This window comes from Pinus tabuliformis, chromosome J (assembly GCF_031772625.1).
Source record: "Pinus tabuliformis cultivar Carrire ecotype Pingquan chromosome J, CPIR1, whole genome shotgun sequence".
Classification (NCBI taxonomy): Eukaryota; Viridiplantae; Streptophyta; class Pinopsida; order Pinales; family Pinaceae; genus Pinus; species Pinus tabuliformis.
In genome coordinates, this window is record NC_142295.1 from 6784010 (window position 1) to 6808545 (window position 24536).

General features: G+C 41.2%; 1 protein-coding gene across 4 annotated transcripts in view; it reads left to right on the forward strand.

Moving 5' to 3' along the window:
- LOC149225154 (protein ENHANCED DISEASE RESISTANCE 2-like) overlaps nt 1–24536 on the forward strand; it is a 125062-nt gene that overhangs the window by 98456 nt on the left and 2070 nt on the right. For 2 of the 4 annotated variants that reach the window (XM_089376950.1, XM_089376951.1), the window contains exons 7-18: nt 375–418; nt 1348–1440; nt 1536–1582; nt 1658–1758; nt 1852–1947; nt 2083–2147; nt 2296–2367; nt 2452–2607; nt 2731–3089; nt 23675–23744; nt 24016–24188; nt 24412–24513. In XM_089376950.1, coding sequence (XP_089233076.1) covers nt 375–418; nt 1348–1440; nt 1536–1582; nt 1658–1758; nt 1852–1947; nt 2083–2147; nt 2296–2367; nt 2452–2607; nt 2731–3089; nt 23675–23744; nt 24016–24188; nt 24412–24513 — 1378 coding nt within the window. The remainder of the gene's footprint in view (nt 1–374; nt 419–1347; nt 1441–1535; nt 1583–1657; nt 1759–1851; nt 1948–2082; nt 2148–2295; nt 2368–2451; nt 2608–2730; nt 3090–23674; nt 23745–24015; nt 24189–24411; nt 24514–24536) is intronic. The other 2 variants (XM_089376952.1, XM_089376953.1) reach the window with 2 other exon arrangements.

Consider the following 24536-nt stretch of genomic DNA (forward strand, 5'->3'; position numbering starts at 1 on the left):
ATAGGAAAGCATTGGCAAGGTAGAATGCTTTGTCTGACAGAGGTGCATAAAATTTCTTTCTTTAAAATATCGTCAAGCTCCATAAACCAAATTATGCAGAGAACTAGAATTGAGGCAAACTAATAGATAAAGCGAAGGTTATCTATGTCTATATCTTGCTTCATTTTATCTATCTATATATATATATATATATATTTGATGAAAGACTTGGCACATTTAAATATGAGAAGGTGAATCATGGGTGGCTCTGATTAATTTTTCAGATTGACATCATCATTATGAACACCATGGCACCTATAGTTTTTCCATATGCCTTTCTTAATGATATATTCATTTAATTTATGAATTGTTGTCATGGTTTTCTTATTTGACAGGTCTAGTACCAGAAAGGAGTCTGCCCTCCTCAGAACAACTGCTGGTAAAAAGCAACATCTTATCTAGTTTCCTATTTTTAGTTCCGTTTCTCCAACATTGAATGGAAATTATACATATAACAAACGTTCTTGATGCCCCAAGGAAAGTTTATTTAGTTTCCCTTTCTTTGTTATCCCGTCAGATAATTTCCATTCGAATCCAATAGCTTATGGAGCACTTAAAATAGATGTAGTCCCTTTAGCTTCAAGATATAGTCCCTTTAGCTGATAGAGCCTAGTGTTATTGTTGTCAAGTACAACTATGTTTGGGCTCAAGGGATGTAGGGTGTGTAAGGGAAAAGGATCCATGAATTCAAACTATGATTGCTATTTGACAATCCCCATCAAGTAACCGGTAGTTCAAACTTAATTTTTTTTCCTACCAATAATCATCAAAATTTAGGACAAGTAACTTTGAGTTTCCCCAAGGTTAACAAATTGATGTTGTAAATTCTATTTGCAGTAGTCTAAATATTATACTTTTCCAAATTTTTTTGGGCACATTTTTCCAACCAATTTTGCCCAAAATCTGGTCAAAAATTTAGAAGAATTGCTGGAATCATAGATATGAAGTATTGAGATTGCACAACCTTGGTGCAATAAGGGTTTCACAGGAAACTACATTTATTTATGCATTCAAAAATGTAATTTAAGCACTGGAAAATTGCAATTTCACCAACAATTACATAACTGAATTCGGGTGATGGTTGCCAGAAAAAAAAATTAGAATGTTTAGACTTGTCCATTTTATTTAAAAAAAACAAATTCTGAAGTCTGTACAGCAAATATATTCATCAAAATTTTGATAGTTGACATTAAGTTGTGGATTTTAATGATTTTGTTATTTTCTAGTTTCTCAATTGGTTGCACACTGAGATGTTTTTCCAGAAATTTCCCCGCAGAAAAACTAATCTAATTCTTGTGTCATATGTAGATTTGCGAGATTGGACTGGATGGCTGTCCATAATGCAGCCAACAGCTGATGTTGTTGCACCTTCACCATGGAGAATTTTTGGTTGTGAGAATGGCAAGAGAAATGCTTACCTTATCTGTAGTATTTTACTTTTCTATTAGTTAATTGAGTTGCTTCTGCTAATGATGATGAAGAAAAATGTCATGCAGGATTGCGATTATTTGAAGAGGCAAGAGATGGGGAATTTAAAAGCAAGGTATTTTTTTCCTTGTATTTTGATAAATTTCGACAAACTATGCTTCAGCTGCTAAATTGTGCATCGTCTACACAGTGCTGGGGTGATCATCAAGCAGTGATGGCAGTTGGTGTTGTGGATGCAACCTGTGAATCAATATTTGAGACTGTTATGGCTCTTGGACCCTCGAGATTAGAGTAATTTTTTCCCCGTTTATTAATTTGGACAGTAGATTAGCTGTTTAGTTTGAATTCTATTTCATTTTTTAGCTCAGTGAAGCAATTGTGCAGGTGGGATTTTTGTTATCTCCGTGGTAAAGTTATTGAGCACTTGGATGGTCACACAGACATTGTTCACAAGCAGTTCCACAGTAACTGGCTTCCTTGGTATGCTCATTTTACATCTTATCAGAAACCCTAGGTACATTCTCTTTGTTTATGAATAAGGTATGAAGAATATTTATCGCACTGAAAAGTTGTTCCATTGTGCTTAGTTAAAAGGTCATATTTGTTTTAGTACAGGGGATTGACACCAAGAGATTTGCTACTACTTCGTTACTGGAGAAGAGAGGATGATGGCTCCTATGGTAAATTTTTTCTACATTAGAAAGCAGAAAGCATGAATTTGTAGGTCCTCAAGCTTTGAGCTAATGGGAAACTGGTAAAGTTTAATTCATGCTTCCAAAATACGATGCATTCATGCTGCAATATCATTCTTGTTTTTATTGGATGCAGTGATACTTTATCATTCTGTGGAGCATAGGAAGTGTCCACCGTGTCGTGGCTTTGTGCGTGCCTGCATAAAAAGTAATGCACGGCTTCAAAGGAATAGAACTAGAGTAAAAATTTCACGATACGAAAATATGCATTTATGGTTTCTGCCTTTTGCAGGTGGAGGATATGTGATATCACCATTGACTCGTCCCCAACAACATGCATCTGCAGTTGTGAAACACATGCTTGCTGTAGATTGGAAATATTGGAAATCTTATTTACGATCTTCCTGTGAAAGGAATATAACTCTTAAAATGCTTGGGCGCATTGCAGGTATCTTTGACATTAATGTATTGCTACAATTTAAAGCTTCAAGAGTCTTGCTTCATCTTTCAAAAGTTAAATAGTAGTAGTTTTGAGAACAAAATAAGTGAATTTTTATCATTTTTCTTACAGCCATGAGGGAAATGTTCAAGGCCAAACTAGTACATTATCCATGTTCTGAGTTATCATCATGTGAGCTAATTAATGAAAATGCGACAATGCAAATGGATGGAAGACATGTAAAAGAGGACACAAGCCCAATGACACAAGAAGAACAAAGCTCTGATGTTACATTGCAAGTACATGATACTTTCCTTCAAGCAAATGATTCAGCTGGCTCATTCCTTCAATTTAGTGATGCAATGGATGAATTCATTGATGTACCAGAAGACTCAAACCATGGATCATCTGCACTAGATTCAGATCAGTGCTCAGAACAATTTATAGAGACTGAGGGGTATCCAGATTATGAACAAGTGTCTAAGTGCCAGGTATTAAGAACACGGCAGCATAACTTTAGAAATTTTGAAAATAAACTCCAATATGACTAGCTCATTATGTTCTTTACTGACAAAAAATGCAATAAGCTATTTCCCATGAATTATTCGAAAGTAATTGCTATATATTTGATGAGGAAAATATGGTACATTCTTAGTTATGATGTACAGAGTCCAGACCCCATTGAAGGTTCAACCAAGTCATGATTGCACCAAAATGTGTTTGACTAATTCATTAAAATTTAGTTCACTGTTTTGTTGGATTCAGTCCTCTGGCTCAAGCAGAAAACACCCTAAATGAAAATGAAACAGTTTCTATTGAGGACCAAAATTGCCATGTTGACGTGGACTTGTTCTAAAAAATGTTTATTTGAGTCCACCATGCCTCATAATTGGTTCGTCTTTCCAATGTTACTACAATATTATCCTTGAAATAGGCATGTACTGTTCACGTAAAGTTTTAAAAATGCTGAGGACCATGCTAGAGTATTGTGAAATGAAATCCAGCCTTATTGTAAACCAGTCATTTGGTTGAATAGTTCCACACCAGAAACAGATCCATAACAAAAAAATAGTGACTGTTGAACACCTATGTTGCATGAGTTTTTGAAACATGGGAATTGTTGAATGGTATGTATTAATACAACTCACAATTCCATAAATTTTAAATGTTTAACTTGATATTTAACAAAGATAATGTTGTATACATGTTATCACAAAATCTATCACCATACTGCAAAGCCTTTGCAAGGTGCCAAGAACTAGTGGAATGTCGAAAGTGTTACCACTGTCAGCTTAGCAACAATTTCCCTTATTTTACTGAAGGATAAATCCAACATAGGGTAGGCTTCCTTGGAAGGACTTAGGACTCCTATGACAAGACACAATGAAGTCTGTTACCCACAAAAAGTGGGTGACCCCATAGGAGAATTTCTCCTAGATATCTCTTAGGCCAGCAGCGAGTAGCCCCTGACAGCCACCAATGTAGCCGATATATTGTGCCATTTGATCTCTGCTCCCTGCATCAGTCATATGTTCTCTTGCCTATCAATTGAGAGCATATGTTAGAAGGCGAGTGATCCAACCCAAAGGGTATGTTTTTCATTGTGCAATCGGGTGCTTGTGCTTGTTTTTCTTGGGCAGTTTGGGCATGGATTATTGGGTGACTTGGAAGAACGAAGGGCTTTGACTGTGGTTTTGTTCCCTCGCCTTAAATGGGGGGTTAATTCTCAATCCTAGTTCCATGGGATCTTCTTTATTGACCTATGATTTTAGGAAGGGCACTACTTGGGAAACCCTGATTTTGATAGCATGGTCGCATTTTCCCATTCCACATTTTTCACTCCCCTCCGCCTATTTCATCATTTTCCTTCTTTGGGTCCACAAGGCACTGGCACTCCCCTTCCCTTCTTCACATATCTGGTGTTAGTTTTTTTAGCATCGGATGGTGTTCTAGTCTCGAGACTTTGTGGAGAGGCTAAAACACATGATTTCTCCAAAACCCAGAAATCGTTTCTGGAAATTCCACCTAGAGATGGCTCAATTAAATTAATTGACCATAATTAAAATTTTCTAAGTTTAACTTAGGAAAAGGGGTTAATTAATAGAAATTAATTGAAAAGGGTGTGAATTATCTAGAAACTCACATGGATCGACTTAGAAGATAATATCAACCATTTATTTATCACACACCCTACCATGTGTCTTCATATCATTGATTTCAAAGTTTTTGGAAACTTTCATTCCCACCTTACCCCAAAAGTTCCAAAAGGATTTGGAGTGTCGATGTTTAAACCATTGAACAATCCTAGTGCAATTTTGTCCTTCAACATTTTCTTTTATTTTATAAATTGGGGTGGCGTTCACGCCCTTTACTAAACCCTTTTTCCATTTTCCCCACCCTAGAGCACTTAATCTTGCTAATGATGCAAAGGGAGGGTGGGATGTTGTAGGATATCCCGCCTCATCATTGGCGGCCTTGGTCTAACGTCCACATTTGATTCCTCTCCTGTCTTTACCTTCACAATACACACTTGCTTCCACACTCCACTCTAACTCCATCTCTTAATTAGTGATGTAGAGTGTGTTCAATCATGAAGGTTCCAATAGTTATAAGGGATGAACACCTAACAAAAATCCCTTATTTGGCCTTGGTTGTTTTCCAATAGCCACACACATGCAAATAGACGTTGGACAATAACTAGAAAACTTCATCCTCTTATCCAGGGATACTCTCGCATCAAACACCCTCGATTAAAACTTTATGAACATCTTGATCATAGATTTGGAATCACTAATTCTTCGGATAGGGATGATTTCCAAATGTAACCAAGATCATCCTCTAGTATCCACAATGCACCTTTAGGACTTCTACCTTTCCATTGAACAAAAGGATCATTTGTATACTTTTCTTTTTGTTGCCTTGGAAACCCTTTCATCCAATATCTCCTCAATTTCTTATTGTTCTTCTATTGAGTCGATCCCTTCTAGCCAATCACTTGCTTTACTTCACTTTCTTCATCATTTTCTCTACCTACTAGTACTCATACAAATTTGCAACATTAAATGTGGGGAAATATCCAATCCCTTTGGTAACTCTAACTTGTACGCATTATTCAAAATCTTTCTCAAAACTCTACACGATCTAATTTTCTTGAACTTTTAACTTTTTAAAAGTACTTCTATAAAAACTCTCTTTCCATAAGTGTTTCATCACTAAATCCCCTTTTGCAAACACTTCTCTATGCTTGTTAACTACCCTCGGGCCTCTATTTGTATTTTCAATTTCCTTGTTGCAACTATCCTTTGACTTGTATTTATATCTTGCATAAAATCTGCAAAAGCTTCCATATATACACTTCTCATATGTTGCATCAACAACTATACTGAATATGTTACTAACTTAGGTGGTCTACCATACATGATTTGGAATAGGATTTTCTTGGTCGATTTATTGATTGAACTGCTATATCCAAACTCAACCTACGCTAGGTCTAAATTCCACTGTGCAGGATTTTTACAAACCAAGCATCTTAGTATATTACGAAGTCTTCAATTCACTAACTCAGTCTGCCCATTTGTTTGAGTATGATAGGCAAAACTAAACTGCAATCTTGTCCCCAATTTCTTCCACAAAGTGTTCCAGACATAACCCAAAATATGCTAACTCTATTAGATGTAATACTTCATAGTAGTCCATGCAATCTATGTTATAATTCCTGCAAACCCAGCAAAAAACACTTTTTTTTTCCAAGGAAAAAGCATAATTTTCATTAAGATTGTTAATAAAATTACATGTTGTATGCCAGCATTGTGTTATGCTTTCTCTACTGTCTGATGGTGGAGTTCAATGTTACTTAAATTATTGCAAAACCTTCAATGAGATGAAGGTCCAAAAACTGTGTACAAACTGTTTAGAGGACAGTTCTGCAAGTATGAAGTCGAAACAAAATCAAGACAAAATAAACTAGGGACCCAACAATAAGGATTGATCCTGTCGATCAATCCCTGGCACCTGCTTCCACCTCTATGTACGGCCTGTGATAAACCTGGAAGAAGTCACCATCCCTGAATTCCTGTATAATCCATTGTCCTCTATTCAGCTACGCGGCCTCTTTGGAAAGAAGGTCAGCGACTTCATTCCTTTCCCTGTAAATGTGACAGCAGACAAAAGATTCAAACTGTGATTTAATCCCAATTGTTTCTTCCAGCAGATCTCTGAGTGTGTGCACGTGACAGTGGTTAGAACCATTTATCTAGTTTATGATGAGCTGAGAGTCCCCAAAGATTTGGATCGAGAGGCAGTGTTTTTCCAGGGCAAAAAGCAGGAGGTGTCTGAGGCTGTTGAGTTCAGCAAAGTTATTTGTGCCCTTGCCTAACCCCACTTTCAATTTAAAGTTTGCTGCCTTGGACAAGTGAAGAATGGCTCCTCCCCCACAGCCTTCGGCGCTAGCAGAGCCATCAAAATAAGCCCAAGGTTGGTTCTTGTCAATAGTTTCAGGGATAATAATTCGGCGGGGGGGGGGGGGGGGTCTTTCTCTTCGGGGAGAGAGTTGTGGATAGCAAGGATATTGTTGCATAGAGCTGCTCCCAAAATATTTTTGTCCTGGAAAATTTTGGAGTTCCTGGTAATCCAGATACCCCAGCTGATGATAAGAGGCAAAATTTTTTGTCTCAGATTTGCTAATTTTGTCCACCAGGTCTTCCAGGCTTCTTTGATATTATTGCCAGTCCACTGACTGGGAAAGTTATGGCCCTGATTGATTGAATTCCAGATCTCAATGGAAATAGGACAGTGAAGGAAAAGGTGGTCCATGTCCTCAGTGGCGGAGTTGTAGAGGCTGCATCTAGACGGCCCATGGAAGTTGCGTTTGGCTAGGTTGTGATCAGTGGAGATTTTGTTGGAAAGGATAGCCCAGAATAGGAGTCTCGTCTTGTGAGGGGCTTTCAGCTTCCAGAGAGAACTCCACCACCAATTAAGAGGGCTAGTAGCACGGGCTTCCATTAGGGAATCAAAACCAGCTTTGGGGGAATAGTTTCTTGTGGCAGCCGTAGCCCAAATAAGCCTGTCTTCTCTTTTTATGATCTTAACGTTTGCTTCCTCCAGGCCACCAATAAAACCAGCCCAGTCCTCCCTCCATCTGCCATTGATACCCAAGGTATCGAAATCCTTCCAACGCCTATGTGGGGCTTCCTCCCAGCCAATCTCTTGAATGTGGGCCAGGAGAGTGACCCGAATATTTGAGCTCCCTTCTCATATCAAGAGGGAGGATGTGGACGTTCCCACTGCCAGCCCAAGGATCCACCCCAATACAGATTCATGTGCCATTCCCCACCTGCCAAGCCAGTCCAGATTTTATAATGTTCATTGAACGAATTACTGTCTTCCAGATAATTGAGGCCCCCGAATGATGGTGCTGTGTGCTACGGATCTAGTCGGTGGGGGACAGAGGAAAGATATACTTGTTGTAGATTACTTCAGTCCAGAGGCTGTTTGATGAGATAAGTTGCCAGATCAGTTTTGCTCCCAGAGCTTTAGCGAAATCTTGAGGCTCCTTTAGGCCCCAACCTCTCGACTTCTTAGGCTTAGCTATTCGGTCCCAGTTAACCCAGGCGAAAATTTTGCCATCAGCGTGCCCCCTCCAAAGGAACCTGTAGCATATCTATTTGATTATGTGGAGGATGCCTATGGGAATCCAAGCAAGAGACATCCAATAGACCAGTATGGCTTCAAGAAATGATTTAATAAGGGTGAGTCTCCCAACCCTAGAAAGCCATGTTGCCATATATTTATGCGACCTTCAATCTTTGCAATCAGCCAAGCCCAGTCGGCAATGCGGTATCATCAGGTTTGAGGTGAAACCCCAGGTATCTTAGACCAGCATCCAGATCATGTCGAACAAAAGCAAACTGCTGGCAAAGTGTTGCTCTTTAGGGCAGCAGGCACTGAAGGTAATCATTGATATTGAGGAGTTCGGCTCTATTCCTGTAGCTTTGCAAAATAATGTTAAAATTGTCTTGAAAGTAGAGGAGTCACTAAGGGACCCATTTAGAAAAATAAGAATATCAACAAAGAGAAGGTGAGAAATGGTGGTCCTGTCACTGATCCTGACCCCCCTCAACGAGCCATTGTTCCTGGCGGCAGTCATGAGTCTGCTGAGGCCTTCCATAATCAATAGAAATAGGAGAGGGGAGAGCGGGCAACCTTGTCGAAGCCCCCTTTCAGCTTGAAAAAGGTTGGAGGTTGCACCATTTATCAGGACACTGAAAGAGACTCCAGAGAAGCAGCAACCCACCCACTTGATGAACTGGTGGGGAAACCAATGTGGGTAAGGATGAACTGAAGGTAGGTCCAGCTTACTCTGTCAAAGGCTTTAGACAGATCAATTTTCAAAATGGAGGCTTTGATCGAATCATATTTGATTGAATGGAGCATTTCCTGTGCAGTGCCAATAGCTTCCTGGATATGGCGGTGGCTTAGGAAGGCAAATTGTTCTTTCGAGATCATTCTTGAGAGGATGGGTTTAATACGAAGGGCAATGATCTTGGAAAAGATCTTATAAATGCTGTTGCAGAGAGAGATTGGCATGAAATCATCAAAGGATTGGGGGTTATCCACTTTAGGGATAAGGGCAAGGAAGGTGGAGTTGAAGGCCTCAGGCATAATCCCTGTGATTCGGCAGTGTTCTGCAGCAAGCAAAAGGTCATGACCAATTAGCTCAAAAAAGGCAGCGAAAAATTCAATAGGCCAACCATCCGGCCCTAGACTTTTGTCTTTGCCCATGCTTTTGAGGTCGCCTCCAACTCATCTAGAGTGATAGGGGCATTCAAGATCTCCTTGTCCTCTTCCTCGACGAAAAGGGGAATGGTCTCTGTAATTTTGAGGATCTCTGCTATGTTAGCTTCCCTGGGTCTCTTGTAAATGTCTGAGAAATGTCTGACTCCCAGGTCTGCTAGCTGAGCGAAAGAGTTGGCTTCTCTTCCATTTTTGTCTCTTAGGACCCAGATGGTGTTGATGTTCCTCCTACCTCTGGCAAACTGTTGAAAGAACTTGGTGTTTTCATCTCCCGCTTTAAGCCAGGTGACCCTGTTCTTAAGCCTCCAAGTCTCTTCAGTTCTTTGAAGAATTTTTATTTTTTCCTTTTCTAGCTTGACCAGATAATCCTTGGATTTGAAAGTAGAGTAGCTCAACAAACCCCTGGAATCAGGGAGGGCCAACTCAGCCTCAATTTTAGCTAGTTACTTTTCCTCTAGTTTTTTGTTCTTGATCCAGTCTATAGTTGCATGCTTAAGCTGATTCAGGTTTTGGGTTATAATAGAACCTGGAGAAAGCCCCTCTTCCCTGTTGTAGTGTATCCAGCTCTTGGTTACCAGGGCTTGGAAACTAGCATCCCCTATCCAGATTCTAAACAGAATTAAATTTCAAAGGGGAACCAGGTTTCTTGGCCTCATCTTCTAAATCCAGAAAAATGGGGGAGTGGTCTGAGCAACCTCCTGTTCCAACCCAATGTCTAATGCGGCCAAGTCTATTGAGAAGATTGGGCCTAATGAGGAAGTGGTCAAGATGACGGGCCAGCGCATGGACCCCAATTCGGCAATTTCTCCAAGTAAGCACTTTGCGAGCCGAATCGAGGCAAAAGAGATCATGGTCATCCAGGAGCTTCTCAAAGTAGCCGGTTAGGGTGTTAGATTGGGCTCGGTGGCCCTAGGATTCGACCAACCCTAGGGAAAAATTTAGATCTCCCCCAATAATAATGTCATCCGACCTCATGAAGTCTTGTTGGAGGAGACTGTCCCAGAAAACCTCCCTGTGATGGCAAGGTCCGTAGATATTTAAAATTCTCAGAGAAAAGAGGGGCGAGTTTGAAATGATATCCACACCCAGAAAACCATGCCCGCCCCAAGCATTACAGATTCTGACTGTGCAATTATTAAACCCCAGAGCGAGTCCGCCCAACCGACCATTGGCATCCAAGTAGAAAAAACTCTAGTCGAGCAGAAGATTTTTGCGGGTGTTATGAATCGACAGTCCATCCCCAAGTGTTTCTTGGAGCATTATAAAATTCCAGATTGTGAGAGTTACAAAGTCTTTTGAAAGCCTGTTTTTTGTCAGAGCTGGCCAGCCCCCTACAATTGAAGGAGAAGCCTTTCATGGGTTCACAGTGGCAGGATTTCCCTTTGCTCTAAGGACCTGATCGATGGGGGTTTGAATACCTGAGGCCACCTCAAAGCTGGCTCTTTTGATGGCTTTAGAGATGTGGGATTGTCTGCCCTGAGGGGCTTTCAGGGGGGAAGGGGGTCATCCTCCAATCCGTAGGCATGGAGGGAGGGAGGGATAGAACGTAGATTGTAGCGGTGAGAAGAGCTAGAGGTCGAGGCCCTGGGGGTTTCAGAGGAGGGGAGATGGTTGAGGGTACAGGGGGGAGGGAAGGGAACGCAGGGGGCTGGAATCACCGGGCAAGAAATTTGGCTCAACTTGGGAAAGGGAGAGATTAAGTTCGAGGTGATCAGACTAGAATTAGAAACTTCAATAAAATTAACAGACTGAGAAACAGATATGGGAGGAGAAGAGGTACCCATGAATCCTACGCCATCTTTGGAGCGAGCCCTAGTGCTCGGCGCCACAGAGTGTAAGGAGTCGGGTCCTGGGAGACTGGATGGCGGAGGAGGTCGTCTGCTGGTGGCCCTATTCAGCCTGGACTGCATGTCTGAGATCTCTGCCATGCCCAAATCCGTCTGAGTGGAAGCCACAACTATATTTTTTGGAGAGAATGGTCTATGCCCTGTGACTAGAGGGCACTCCTTGTAGAGATGGCCGACCTCATGGCATTTCCGGCACCTTAAGGGAATGCCTTCGTAGTCCAGCTCCTGCCAGCGCATTGTGGAACCCATGTGGAACTGATAGCTCTCCACCAGTCCATCCCTGGTATCCAAGTGAACTAACATGCAAGCCATCGCCAATATGCTTGTCTCCATGTAGGATTTGTCATGGTCGAGGTAGGTACCCAAATCATCTCTGATGATCCTGAAGATTTCCTCCAACCAAAACTGAAGTGGGAGGCTAGGCAAACGAACCCATATCGGCCCTGCTCCTAAGCTTTCCTTTTCTGGGTCGAAGAGAGTGGACCATCGTTTTAGGAGTACAGGGGTCATTTCTATATGCCAGAACGGGTGAGAATCTAGTTGATGTCTACGGGCTCGTCGAAAATGAGGGCAAACCATCCGCGAGAGAGTGCTAGCACTGCGGGAAGCTGCTGCAGAACATTCCCCCACACTTCCATGGTCCATTTCTTTAGCCGTCCTGGGGAGTAGTTCCGGCCGCAAACTCTCCCAACTAAAACAATGTTCTCGGTTAGGGCTGCCTTGTCCATGCTGATGCCTTCCCCAAAAACTAGAGTTCTCCCTCATTCCCGGGTTTTGGAGCGCTTAGAAGCCTTAACCTTTTTTTCCTTCGAGTTCGGGTGGTCAGGCTGGGTAATGTCTTCTCTGCCCGAGCTGAGATCGGGGTCCCAGTCCCTTGCTTCTTCAATGTCAGGATTGTTATTAACAATACCTTCAAAGAACCCGGAGGGTTGGGGGAATTCCCTGGACTCGCCTTGCTATGCGCGGGCCTGGGAGCCTTCTGGATGGTTATGCCGGATATTAGGGCTGCCATGAACACTGTGGAGCTCCACTGCGCCGAGGAACTGTTCGTCTTGAAACCCTGGGTAGAGGTCTTCGCCGCCTTGGAAAGCTTCAGTGGCCTGGTGCTGGTTGTTCCATGTTAGGAGCTCGGTGGGGGATGGGATAGAAAGAAAAGGGGTAGAAGAACCCTTAGTTGGGTTTATTAAACCCTCGGTGATCGTTACTCTCGGTTGAGAGATCTCCAAACCTGACAAGGAAGCTTCCATATCTGCCAGACCATAAATAGCTTGGTCAACTTGAGTTGCCGGTTCGCTGTCCGGTTCCAAAGCAAACCCCTCTTGCGGCAACGGGCGGGAGGCCACGAAAATGTCGGATTCAAGGCAGTTGTCTGATGAGTAGTCCACGAGTTCCTCCTCGTAACCCTCTTCCATAACAGAGATAGGAGCTGGTGGGGTTGGGACGCGGGGTCACGGAGTAAACTGCTGAAGGAGAGACGGGAAACTTAATAGTTACCGTAGTGGAAACTTAATCCCTTAACCCGCAGTGAAACCTGTTACAAATCTTGACCCGCAACGGTTAGTGCTTGGGGCTAGTGGAGCGGCTGGACTCCCAAGACCATAAAAAACTAAAATCACGGCCGGGGAGGGAAGGAACTGGGGTAGATGTTCCGCGTGAAAGAGAAAGCTTCCAGAAAAGCGCTGAGAGTGCTGACACCTGCCAGGGGAAGCCTGCTTGTCTGCTGCAATCACCAGTTGAAGGGAGGAAACGCACTAGGTTTTTGCAAAAACCAGACGGAGAGAGTTAATGGCTAATAATGTGAAACCGACCGGGGTCGAAACTCGTCGCTTCCTTCCTGGTTTCCTCATCGCTAATAAACTTCTAATTGTTGCAACCAGTGATATAGCTTCCAGCACAAAACATTTAATTCCTAGTAGATTAATGATCTATTGATTAAATGCACAACTAGGTTCATTAACACAAAAATTCAGCCGAAGCAAAATTTATCAATCTCAATCACGAAAAATGACAACAAATTTTCTATCCAATCAAATTTCTTCATTAAAATTATTTAGAACTTGGGCTCCCTTCCTGGGAGAATGGCCTAGCTGCACAAATGAGGAATTACATACAACAAATGGATTTGATCCAACTGATAAAGTCCCCTTGGTTGATCTGGATCTCCTTGCTAGCCCCTTCCACGGACCCAACACACCCACTGAGATGCATCTCTCAACATTGTGTTATTGTATGGTGTCTTCTCCTTCTCCTTAGCCTTGCTTTTATAACTTTACATTGAGTTAAATCTGTAACTCTAATCTCCAAAGTGATTGATAACCGAAATTAGATCTCGCCTCACTTGAGATCAAGGGCTAAAATTAAAACATAGTCACTAAAATAATTTATTTTACTTTTCATAAGTTTACTTTAGCTCAATAAGCTAACATAATAATTATGTGATTTTTCTAAGTCTAACTTAGACTAAGTTACAAAAACAACTTGCTCACACTATAGCAAGTGTCTAAGGAGACTTTGGGTGACTTTTGTGTGCCTAGACACTTAGGCCTGTGCAAAAGTACCTATCTGAGCTACAAACATCAACACTCCCTCTTTACAAGAGAGGTTCTTCTGCCACCTAAAACTGACTTCAATACTAGAACTACATCCACTGTCGTGGTTGCTCCCTCTGAACTGGAAACCTTCCCTGCCATTTGATCTAGAAACATCCAAAAAATCTTGTTGTCCTTGGTCTAATTCCTAGAAGCCTCCTGCTATTGAACATCCTGTAAAGTCATTTTGCACCAATAGACCATTTTGACAAATTTGGAGGAATCTATCAACTACTCTTCCCCTCCTGAAACTAAAGGTTGACTCCCTCTGAGTTGCTCAACCTTCAGAGCTATCTGCTAGTTGTTCTCTATCATTGATATGCTTCTTCTTATGGCCCTTGTGCTAAGTCCTAGCACCCTCAAGAAACCTACTAGTTTATAGATCCGCAAAGATCTTCCTCATGGATCTATCTAGATCCTTTGAGACATTTACTAAAAAAATAAGTTGCCAAATCCTTGACTAATACGGTCTCCCTCTCTCCCTTTGAGGGCTGACCTTTGCCAATCTTGTCAGTATAGTCCTTCAGAATATGCTCTGTTAGCCACTATCGGCTCATGCCTATCACGGCAGATCCCTTACTCAACAACTTTGCACCCATCTTGTACTTGTTGCCTGGCCTACAGCAAACTTGCTCATCGATATCACTTTTGGACTGGCAACTCCTCCATGGGCTCACAACTCTACCTTGCCAACTTATTGCAGTCTTGTTGCTATCCCTAGTGGCTCTCCTACCTCGACCTTTAGTTGCACCACTCACGGCATGTCTCCTCTACAATGCTCTGCAACCTTGTGACATTCCTCGTGGTGGCTGTAACTGACATCGGATCTCCTCTCGCCCATGGTTTGCACACATGCTCATGACTATCCACTGCCGACCAACCTGGCTATGCTACCTCCAAATTGTTGTCTATGACTCCTTGCAGACCCTCACAAGCAATCCACTCGTACCTTGATCTACTACAAATCAACGGCCTCCCAACGTCTACATGACAAACCTCACAATTGTTGACACTTTTCTACAACCTATTTCCTACTGAATGATGTCTAATATGTGGCCATCCTGAAGCTCGCACATTATTGCCCTATCATGTCCTTCCATTCTTCCGATTCGATCTAGCCACCACCTATGCTACATCCCGTGCTTAGCCTTACATTTCTTTGCGATCGATTTACCTTGCAGTCGGTCCAGTGGCCGATCCTTTGTCAACCAACTTCTTGTGTGCATGCACAAAATGGTGACTGCTAGTAGCCCTTGGCAGCTGGCTTCTAGCAGCTGTTGACTACAATGGTTCAACTATCCTCCACATACCCTACTTGAGTTGTCTGCCTTTCTCAGCTCTCTATGACTTCCTTTGGCTCCGTCCGCAACTTGATCACCCTCCAGCACACGTCCCCATGATCTCCCTACGCCTAAGCTCCTTTTTCACCCCATTGTTGTTCCCTGCTATGGTCCTACCTGGCAGTTGCTCAACCATGTCCTACAACCTGTCTCAATCTTGATGGTGGAACCCTGCACACATCTTTGAACTTTGCATTGTTGTTGCCTCAACCCCTGGTGGCTGCTCCACTATGACTCAACCTTTGCGGCCCACTATTGTCAGCCACTAGGGCCCCTGACTGTCGCCCTCAATTTATTGGCCCCAACCAAATTTGTTGGCAACGGGGCAGTTGTAGGCCACTAGCCATCAACCCCCCTTTCCATTTTTTTTCATTTTTCTTTACCTCGGCAAAAAAAAAATGCCCCCTCTTAAAAAATTTACTTCAATGGAACTATACAGTTGATTTCTTCGGCCTTTCTTTAAAAAATAAAGAATCTTCTTGTACAATCGTGGCCAAACCCAACTCTGACGATCTCGTACAAACCTAACACCTATTATTTAGAGATTGGTACTCAGAGTTTTCACTTTGATACCATGTTAGAATTCCTACAAACCTAACACCCAACACTTAATTCCTAGTGGATTAACAAACTACTGATTAAATGCACAACTAGGTTCATTAACAAAAAAGATTAAACGAAAGCAAAATTTACCAATCTCAATCACGAAAAATGACACAACAAATTTTATCCAATTACAGTTATTCATTAAAAAATTTCAAAACTTACTTGGCCTCCCTTCCTGAGAAAATGGCCCAATTAAAGAATTACATACAACAACTGGATTTGATCCAATTGATCAAGCCCTCCTTGGCTACTCTGGATTTCCAAAGTGATTGACGACCAAGATTAGATCTTGCCTCACTTGAGATCAAGTGGTAAGATTAAAACATAATCACTAAAATAATTTACTTTACTTTTCCTAAATTTACTTTAGCTCAATGAGCCAACATAAGAATTATGTGTTTTTCCTAAGTCTAACTTAAGTTAAGTTACAAAAACAACTTGTTCACACTAGAGCAAGTGTCTAAGGAGACTTTGGGTGACTTCTGCACACCTAGACACTTAGGCCTATGCAGAAGTACCTGCCCAAGCTACAAACATCAACAATCTAACAATCTCCTTAAAGAATATTACAACAATGTTTGTGGCATCTCTAGCCCTTTTGCATGGAATGGAATGCCTCAATTTGGAACATCTATCCACTACTATAAAAATGGGATTTTGAGTCTTGACCTTTCTATGTTTTGGGAAATACAAGAACAAATTCCGTGCTAATATCTTCCCACTGTCTCTCAGGTATTGGCAGTGGTTTATTCTAAGTTCTAAAATGTGTTCTGACTTCTGCCATTTGCAAGTTGACAAATTCTACAACTTTTTACTCATTTATACACCTCTAGTTCTACCAGGGCAATAGTACTCTCCTCTACCATTGGTCTGGTTTTATTCATAACAAAGTGTCTTCCTAACCCATCTTCATTCAACTCTCTAAAGATATTCTCTTTCATTGTACCTATCAGGACACAATTTTTTATTTTTCAACGAAAAGCCTTTTTGAACAAGAATCTCCAAATACAGTATCCTGTCCATGCCCCAAGGTTCTTTGCAGGCTCTCCATGCAGTTGCAAAACCTGCATATTCCTTGTAGACTCTAGAGTGCTTTTGCGCAATCCAAGGCAACTACTTCTACAAACAGTGTTCAGTAAAGCAACTCTCTTACTCAATGCACCGACCATTCTATTTGACTCTCCATGCTTAGGCTTCAAGACAAAAGTGTAACTCTGCAGAAATTCAACCCATTTCATATGTCTTCGATTCAATTTACCTTGACTATTTGTATACAACAGCACTTGATGGTCACTACATAAGACAAGCTCCTTGGCATCAAATAATGTCCCCACTTCGTCAAGGCTAGAATAATGGTATAGAATTCATAACTAGTTGTATACAACAGCACTTGATGGTCAGTATATAAGACAAACTCTTTGACAAGAAGGCTTGAATAATGGTATAGAATTCATAACTAGTTGTATACAGCAGCAATTGATGGTCAGTATATAAGACAAACTCTTTCGCAACAAGTAATGTCTCCACTTCTTCAAGGCTTGAATAATGGTATAGAATTCATAATTATACATTAAATACTTTGTTGAGCATCATTCAAATTTTCACTAAAGAAATCTATAGGTTTACCTTCCTTACTCAAAATTTCTCCAATGATTGTTTCATTTGCATCACAATCAACTTGAAACACTTTACTGAAGTCTGGCAATGTGGACACTGGTTTCTCTGTAATTTTCTTTTTCAAAATTCAAAACTTGTGTGTCATTGCAGTCCATTGAAAACTACCATTCGATGCACTCAGGAGTCAGTCAATGGTGCACAAATACCATAGAACTTCCTCACAAACTTTCCATAAAATCTTCACAAACCATGGAAACTTCTTACCTCAAAGGTACTTCTGGGTTTAGGCCAATCGGCAATAGATTTGACCCCTTTTACCCCTTTTCTTTAACGAACTCTTTTGTAAAAATAAATATTTCTTAAGCAAAGTCAGCAACTTCTTCTTCTTAAGCTGCTTTAAAATTCATTGCAGATGCATCATATGCTGCTCTTTCGTTCTGCTGAAAATCAATAGTTCATCAAGGTAAACAACAACAAATTCACCACAAATAGGTTATGGTACTTCATTCATTAGTTTCATGAAATTACTGGGTGCATTGGTCGACCTAAGTGGCACGACCAATCATTCACATAAACCCTTCTTTGTCTTGAAGGCCAACTTCATTCATGTCCACCTCTAGTTCTGATTTGATGATAACCACTCTTTAGGTCATTTTTTGAAAAGAATTTGGTACCCACTCAAATAATCCATCAAATCATCCATCCTTCATAAGGGAAATCTATACTTACTGGTAATATTGGTTATTGCTCTCGAGTCAATATTTATCCTCCATTCTACGAATCTTTGTCCAACTCTTGGACTTGTCTATACACCTCCTCACTTTCTGATGGTGTCATCCTATGTGGTGCCATGTTTGGCAAACTTCAACCAGGTATCAAATCAATTTGATGATAAATACACCTCATAGGTGGTAATCTCATGAGGATATCGACTGTGATTATCTCCTCATAACCTTTCAACAACTCTTTTACTTGGGGATAAATTTTTCTTCTTCTCCTTGACTACCCTTTGGCAACAATATTTTGAATTTGTTTCCTACTTCAAGAACCTTACTGCTACTTTCTCCAAACTTCCTCCATCATGGGAAGCAATCTAAAAGTTCTTCCGTCCTTCACAAGAACTTATAAGTGTTCTTCCCATCATGGAAAACATTCCTATCATATTGTGAATGTACCACCTAATAGTACATGACAAGCATCCATGGAAAATTACACAGTTTGATCCTTATAATCTCCTATGTTAAAAATCAACAAGCATTGTTGAGGGACAGTTTGATGAGGTCTTGGCAGCCATGACACTGTATAGGCACGTGGATGGGGTGTACATTTTAACTTCAACTTTTGAATTCATTTTGTGGAAACCAAATTTTCTATATTACCATGATAAACAATCAAATCACAACACTTTACCTCGAATCTTGCAGTTGGTCTTCCTTTTGTGTCAGCTCATTTTTTTCACGGATTTGCTTCTTCTACTTGCTCTTGAACTTTTAAATTACTCTGCTTGCATGACCTTGTGTGCCACATTTTAAACATGTGCCATTGAATCTACCAACTCAGCCTCTGCCAACATTATCGCCTCCTCCTGCAGTTTGAATCCCGGTGCCTGCCTCTTCATCACTCCTTGCATTTCCCTGTCCTCTCCCAGTTGTTACTCTGCCTCTTGTTCCTCTACCTCTAGGTCTTTGTTGTATTCTCATGAACTTCTCCTCTACCTTCAGAGCAGTTCGAAAAGCTTCTTGCTCAAAATGAAAATGCCGGACCCTTAATTCATCATGAATTTGAAATTTAAGGCCATTTACAAACCTTGCCAATCTCTGATCGTCCTATTCTTCAATGCAGGATTCAATTGACAATCTATAAAATTCTTCTGTGTATTCTCAAACGCTTGTATATCAGTTTCAGACTCTGCACGTGCCTATACAAGGTTTTTTGGTGAGCATTTCTCCCTCAATTCACTCACCATCTTCTTCCAAGTTCAAATTTCCTCTTTCTTGGTCTTGAGATTGATCATTTTGTATGAAGTACCATCATAAGGTGGTGTGTCCCTTCAACTTCGTGGCAATGGCTTTTTCTCTACGAGGGTCTTTTGCTTTTTCATATTTGTAATACAGCTCAATTTCTTCAATCCAATCTACCAATGTTTTTGCCTTCAAACTGCCATCGTAATTGGCAACTTCAAATCTTTCATGTCTTTCATTTAGAAATTTTATCAATTGCACCCCCGATTCAGCTTCTGGGTTATTTTTATTCTTTCTTCTTCAGGTTCTGATTCTGACCGTTCTTTTACATCAAGTTTATCTCCCACTCTTGGACACTGAGATTGTCGCTAACTGGTGGCGTGTAACCTTGCTCGATACCTCTTGCAAGTTTGGTCAAAGCCCTAGCACTGCGTTTGGAACACATTTTGCCTGAGATCATATTACTCTAGTTGTCCGGTTTCCAATACTTCAATTCGTCTTTTAAGTTCTTAGAACTCTATGTTCATGGTTCCTCTTCCTACTCCGTGTGCCATGCCACCCACTGGCAACTCTTCCAATCGGATGTTTATGAATTTCTTCATTTAAAAAATCCGCTATAGACCTGCAAAAGCAATTCTACCCAACTTCTTCATTGGAATCGCTTCTTCAATGATTCTCCTCAATATTCTCTTGTATTCGAATCATCCCACAACACGGGAACAACATGCTCTGATGCCAATTGACGCAAGACTGCCACTCTCTTGTCAGAAGCAAGCACACATCGGAACTCAAACACTTATATCGGGAGAAATCGCATCCATTCCTTGAATGAAACACACAATAGTTCTTTTAAGCAAGTCAATTGAACAAACCCTTGGACCTGAATATGCTCAATGGGAGCCAAATGCACTCAGAGGTCTCAATGTCTTTCTCTCACCATATAACATCCTCGTTGCAAGTAATTCGATCGACCCTCCAATCATCCTGGACTACCTCCGTTCCTCTTGTTGGTCAAGCTATTAATATCCACTCCCTTGGAATACCATGCGCACAATCTATTGCAACGTCTAGACAGCCCAATTGTGACCACACAATGCGATGTGCCTTCAGAATTCCACGTTCCTTTGGGTTATTTCGACCTCCCCAAAAAGTCTTGAAATGATAAAGTGTCAATCTTTAATCCATCAGATGAACCTTGTGCAATTTTGTCATTCAACATTTTCTTTTATTTTATAAATCGGGATGAGGTCCACACCCGTTACTAAACCTTCTTACCTTCCCCCCCTGCCCTAGATCACTTAGTCTTACTAGTGACGCGGAAGGTAGGATGCGGGAGGACATGTCTACTCGTTGGCTTCTCCGCACTTCACGTTCGCTTCCTCACTCCATTCTACTTTTGACTCTACGCTCGACACTTTCAAGTTTCACCCCATTCTACCTTTGACTCGACATTCCACACTTCCACGCTTCACTCCAACTCCGCACTCGAGACTAGTGATGCGTTATATCGCGAAGGCTCTAACAGTTTATTGTTGACTTTGTGGACCATTAAATGAGCCCAATTGCCTAGCATTAATCCATTATTTGCCTAGGAAAAACTGGGAAACTAACAGAATCAGAAATCTTTATGGTTGATGAGGAATTGCTCGATCCCCAGGGATGCTCCCGCATCACAACCTATCGAGGAGCATATGAAAGCTCTTCGATGGGTTGGGAAGCTCTCGATGGTCATCAGTGCAACAGGAGGGGCTACTGGAACGGGAGGGTTTTGGGGTAGGAACCCCTTGAACACTCTCGATTCCCTTGACGCTGCTATTAGCAATTAGGAGTATTTCATACCGACTGCCCTGCTTAAGGAACCAAGGGAACTTTGAGAATGGGTTGTCCAATCTTGGGATCCGTGCCTTTGCTACAGAGCTGAACTTAGATTGTTTGAACATGCAAATACCATTTTTTATTATGCAAGTTTTGCTTGCCTTTATTTCTTTAATCTAGAAGAATACATTTATATTTTTATATATTCATTCGTGGAGGTTTTATGTAGTGCAATCCAAGAAGCACAAATTGAACTTCCCGTATCACAGATAGCAATTGAAAACAGAGAGGAGGCTAGTAAGCCTCAAATAACACCAACTTAACTGGCTATCATTTAAAAGATGACCTCTAGTTCTGACACTGCATGAAACCAAAATATATAAGTTTTACTACTAATCTTATTGGTTGACAGACAGAGAACTTTGACCATATGAAATGATAATACCTGACAAATAGATAAGCCCTTAACAAACTTGAACACGTCTTATCTGGATAAGGGTGGTTTCCCTGACCGACTGACTATATGATTTTTTTCATCAGGTTTTTCCTCCACGCGTAGAACAGAGAGTTGCCTTTACATAGAGTCTCCGGGGCCCAGGGGTAGTCTCAATCTACTGTATCTTCCAAATTTGCTAGGTTGCAGTGGATTTTTCTAATATAAGGACCATTAATTCCCTGGTCCGCATAATCCAATGAAATTTCTTGTTGATGGCCAGGGTCTCATTCTTGACTTTGGACTGCAGCTGCTAGATTCTCCTACTCGTATCATCAGATTTATCCTTTACAAGTTTTCCCAAGAGCTCCATCTTTAGGTCCAGGTTGTAAAAGACTAACATTGCTTGACACATCTTATTATTCATCTTGGCTAGATTGCCTTCAATATCCTCTCTGTCTTTCCTTGAAAAGTTACTCTATTGCTTCTAACCTGCGGCCGACATCTCCCCACATAACTCTTTTTCCCTCCTTCAGCTGATTGAGCGCAATTTCTGGTGGGTTTTTCTGCCTTCTCCACCTACCCTGAATTCCCACCACCATGGTTCTCCTCATGACAGGATTTGGGACAGACTGAAATCCATACAGCTGCTCGAGGGGAGTGACTGTTGTTGGGAGGATGATTGGGTGGTTTTCAATGAATAAGGTATGATGCGAAGGCATGAGATGGCAGGATGATCCATACTTCGAAGATGGTTCCTATTCTGCCATTAATATGAAATAACTCCTGTACATTAATGATACATGGCATCCCATTCCTTAAGGTTGAAGTGGAAGGGGTAAATGTTGGGTGGTAGGCGTCCATGGGGTTAAGCGAGGGGATTAGGATTTTAAATAATTCAACCTTCCACCCTTTTGATTCCCTTAGCCTGTTATACATGTTTCCATCATCCAGAGGTCCTGTTTCTTATCAAGTGCTCCATTGGTGAGCTGGTCAGGCAACTTGGCTGGTATTCTGGCTCGACCATAAGCAACATTTCTACTAGCTATTGCCTATATTACCTGTGTTAATTTTTCTTTTGGATAAACCAAGAACTTTCTCTTGTTTTGTTTAGTAGCAGGTCTATAATTAGTTTTGAATTACCAACAATCTTGATACTCTGGATTCCACAGTTAAGATGCAGTTTGATACCTTCAACATGTGTCTCTATCTTAGCTTGATGGTTTCTGCCTTCTCCTAGGAATCTGAAGTATGTGCCTAAGATTCTATCCTCCCTACCTCTGACCGCCCCTCCAGCATCTGCAGGTCCAGGGTTACCTCTTGCTGCACCGTTAAAGTTTAAGTACTTATCCATAGCTTCTTTCCTTCGACCTTGAATGCTAGGAGTATCCCTGACTCCTACAGCCCCCCCAGGATCGTCCAGGCAGACACCTTGTTAGGCCCAGAGGTTTCCGATAGCAAGCCAATGCCACTGTCGACCCCCTCGCTGTCAGCCATCAGACTCATGCATTCTTGACATCATTGACCTCCAGCCCTGGACTTATTCACTTAGTCTTCTACAGCAGCAGGGCCTTTGATCCAGTTATATACATGTTTATCAGCCTGTGCTATTGTTAAATCCTTCTTTACTTCATTGTATTTTGTAGGAGTTGCGTTTGCACTCCCACATTGTACTCATACTGGATGTATCCTTTAGTCCCATTGACCTACTTGTGTGGTCATCCGTTGGACATTAATAAAATTATCTTATCTTATCTGGGTGGTGTCCAAGTCATCCTGGGTCTTTTCTTATTCTTTGCCTACTGTCTTTCAGTGGAGTGTCCTTATGTTGATTGGGGCCCCCGAAAGTTTTGTTATGTTTAGCATATTACAATTCTTTTTAACATGATCTGCATATTCGGATCAGAAAAATCCCCAAGGACCAAAATTTCTCCAGAAAGGAGGTTGTGTCAAAACTTAAAAGGTAATTCATTTGCCTTTTCCAAGGAAGTGTCATTTAGCTTGTATTTTTTATAGGGTTGCTATAAATTATATGAGGCATCTGCTCTTACAATCTGTTTTGTTTTATCTGTTCCAGTCTGGAGGGTCGAATAGGTTGTCGACAGCTGCAGTATTTGTCAAGCGCTTGCATGAGCTTGCTTCTGCAGGTAACTCATCTTTCATGTGAAATTACAAATGTTTTTGGGTGCCAGATTAGAAGCATGGTTCTTTAAATCGCTAGTTTGACAATATATGGTGAAGTCTAGAAGATGCTGGTGTACTACAAGTTACAACTGTTACTGGTCTTGTCTTATACGCAGATGAAAGTTATTTTAAAGTTTAATTGAAGGCATATAAGCTTGTCAGCTCTGTTTTATATTGAAGTCGTTTTTACCATGTCTGATGGGAACTGCAAATGATGGAATGTCCTTTCACCAGCTCAGAAAAGATCACAAGTGGACACAATTGGAGCGCAGGATGATGTAGATTTTCTTAGCTATGAAGCAACACTTCCCAAAAACTCTGCTTGTACATTGCCAAGCAGCTGGGCCATTGCTGATCCAGCTACATTTTTAATCCGTGGCAAGAGTTATTTGCAAGATCGTCAAAAAGTAATATATGTTGTGAGCCTATACTCAAATATCAAATTATGGTTGCTATACTTCAAATTTTCTTGGTTATCTTTACTTCCGTTACTAGCACCTTCATTCTTCTACTTTGATTACCTAAGATTTGCAAAAATTGCAGTTGCACTATGGCTTGCTTTTCAATATGGAAGCTTGTTTCTTAGAATGCCTTTCTCATGAGAATGTTAACTGTGTATCTGTTTTTCAGTTTAAGGCAAAGGATACCTTGATGCGTATGGTTGCAGCAGACTGGCTCAGGTCTGATAAGCGAGAGGACAATCTTGCTGGTCGCCCAGAATGCTTTATTCAGGTAAAGGTCAATCGCTGGTTAAG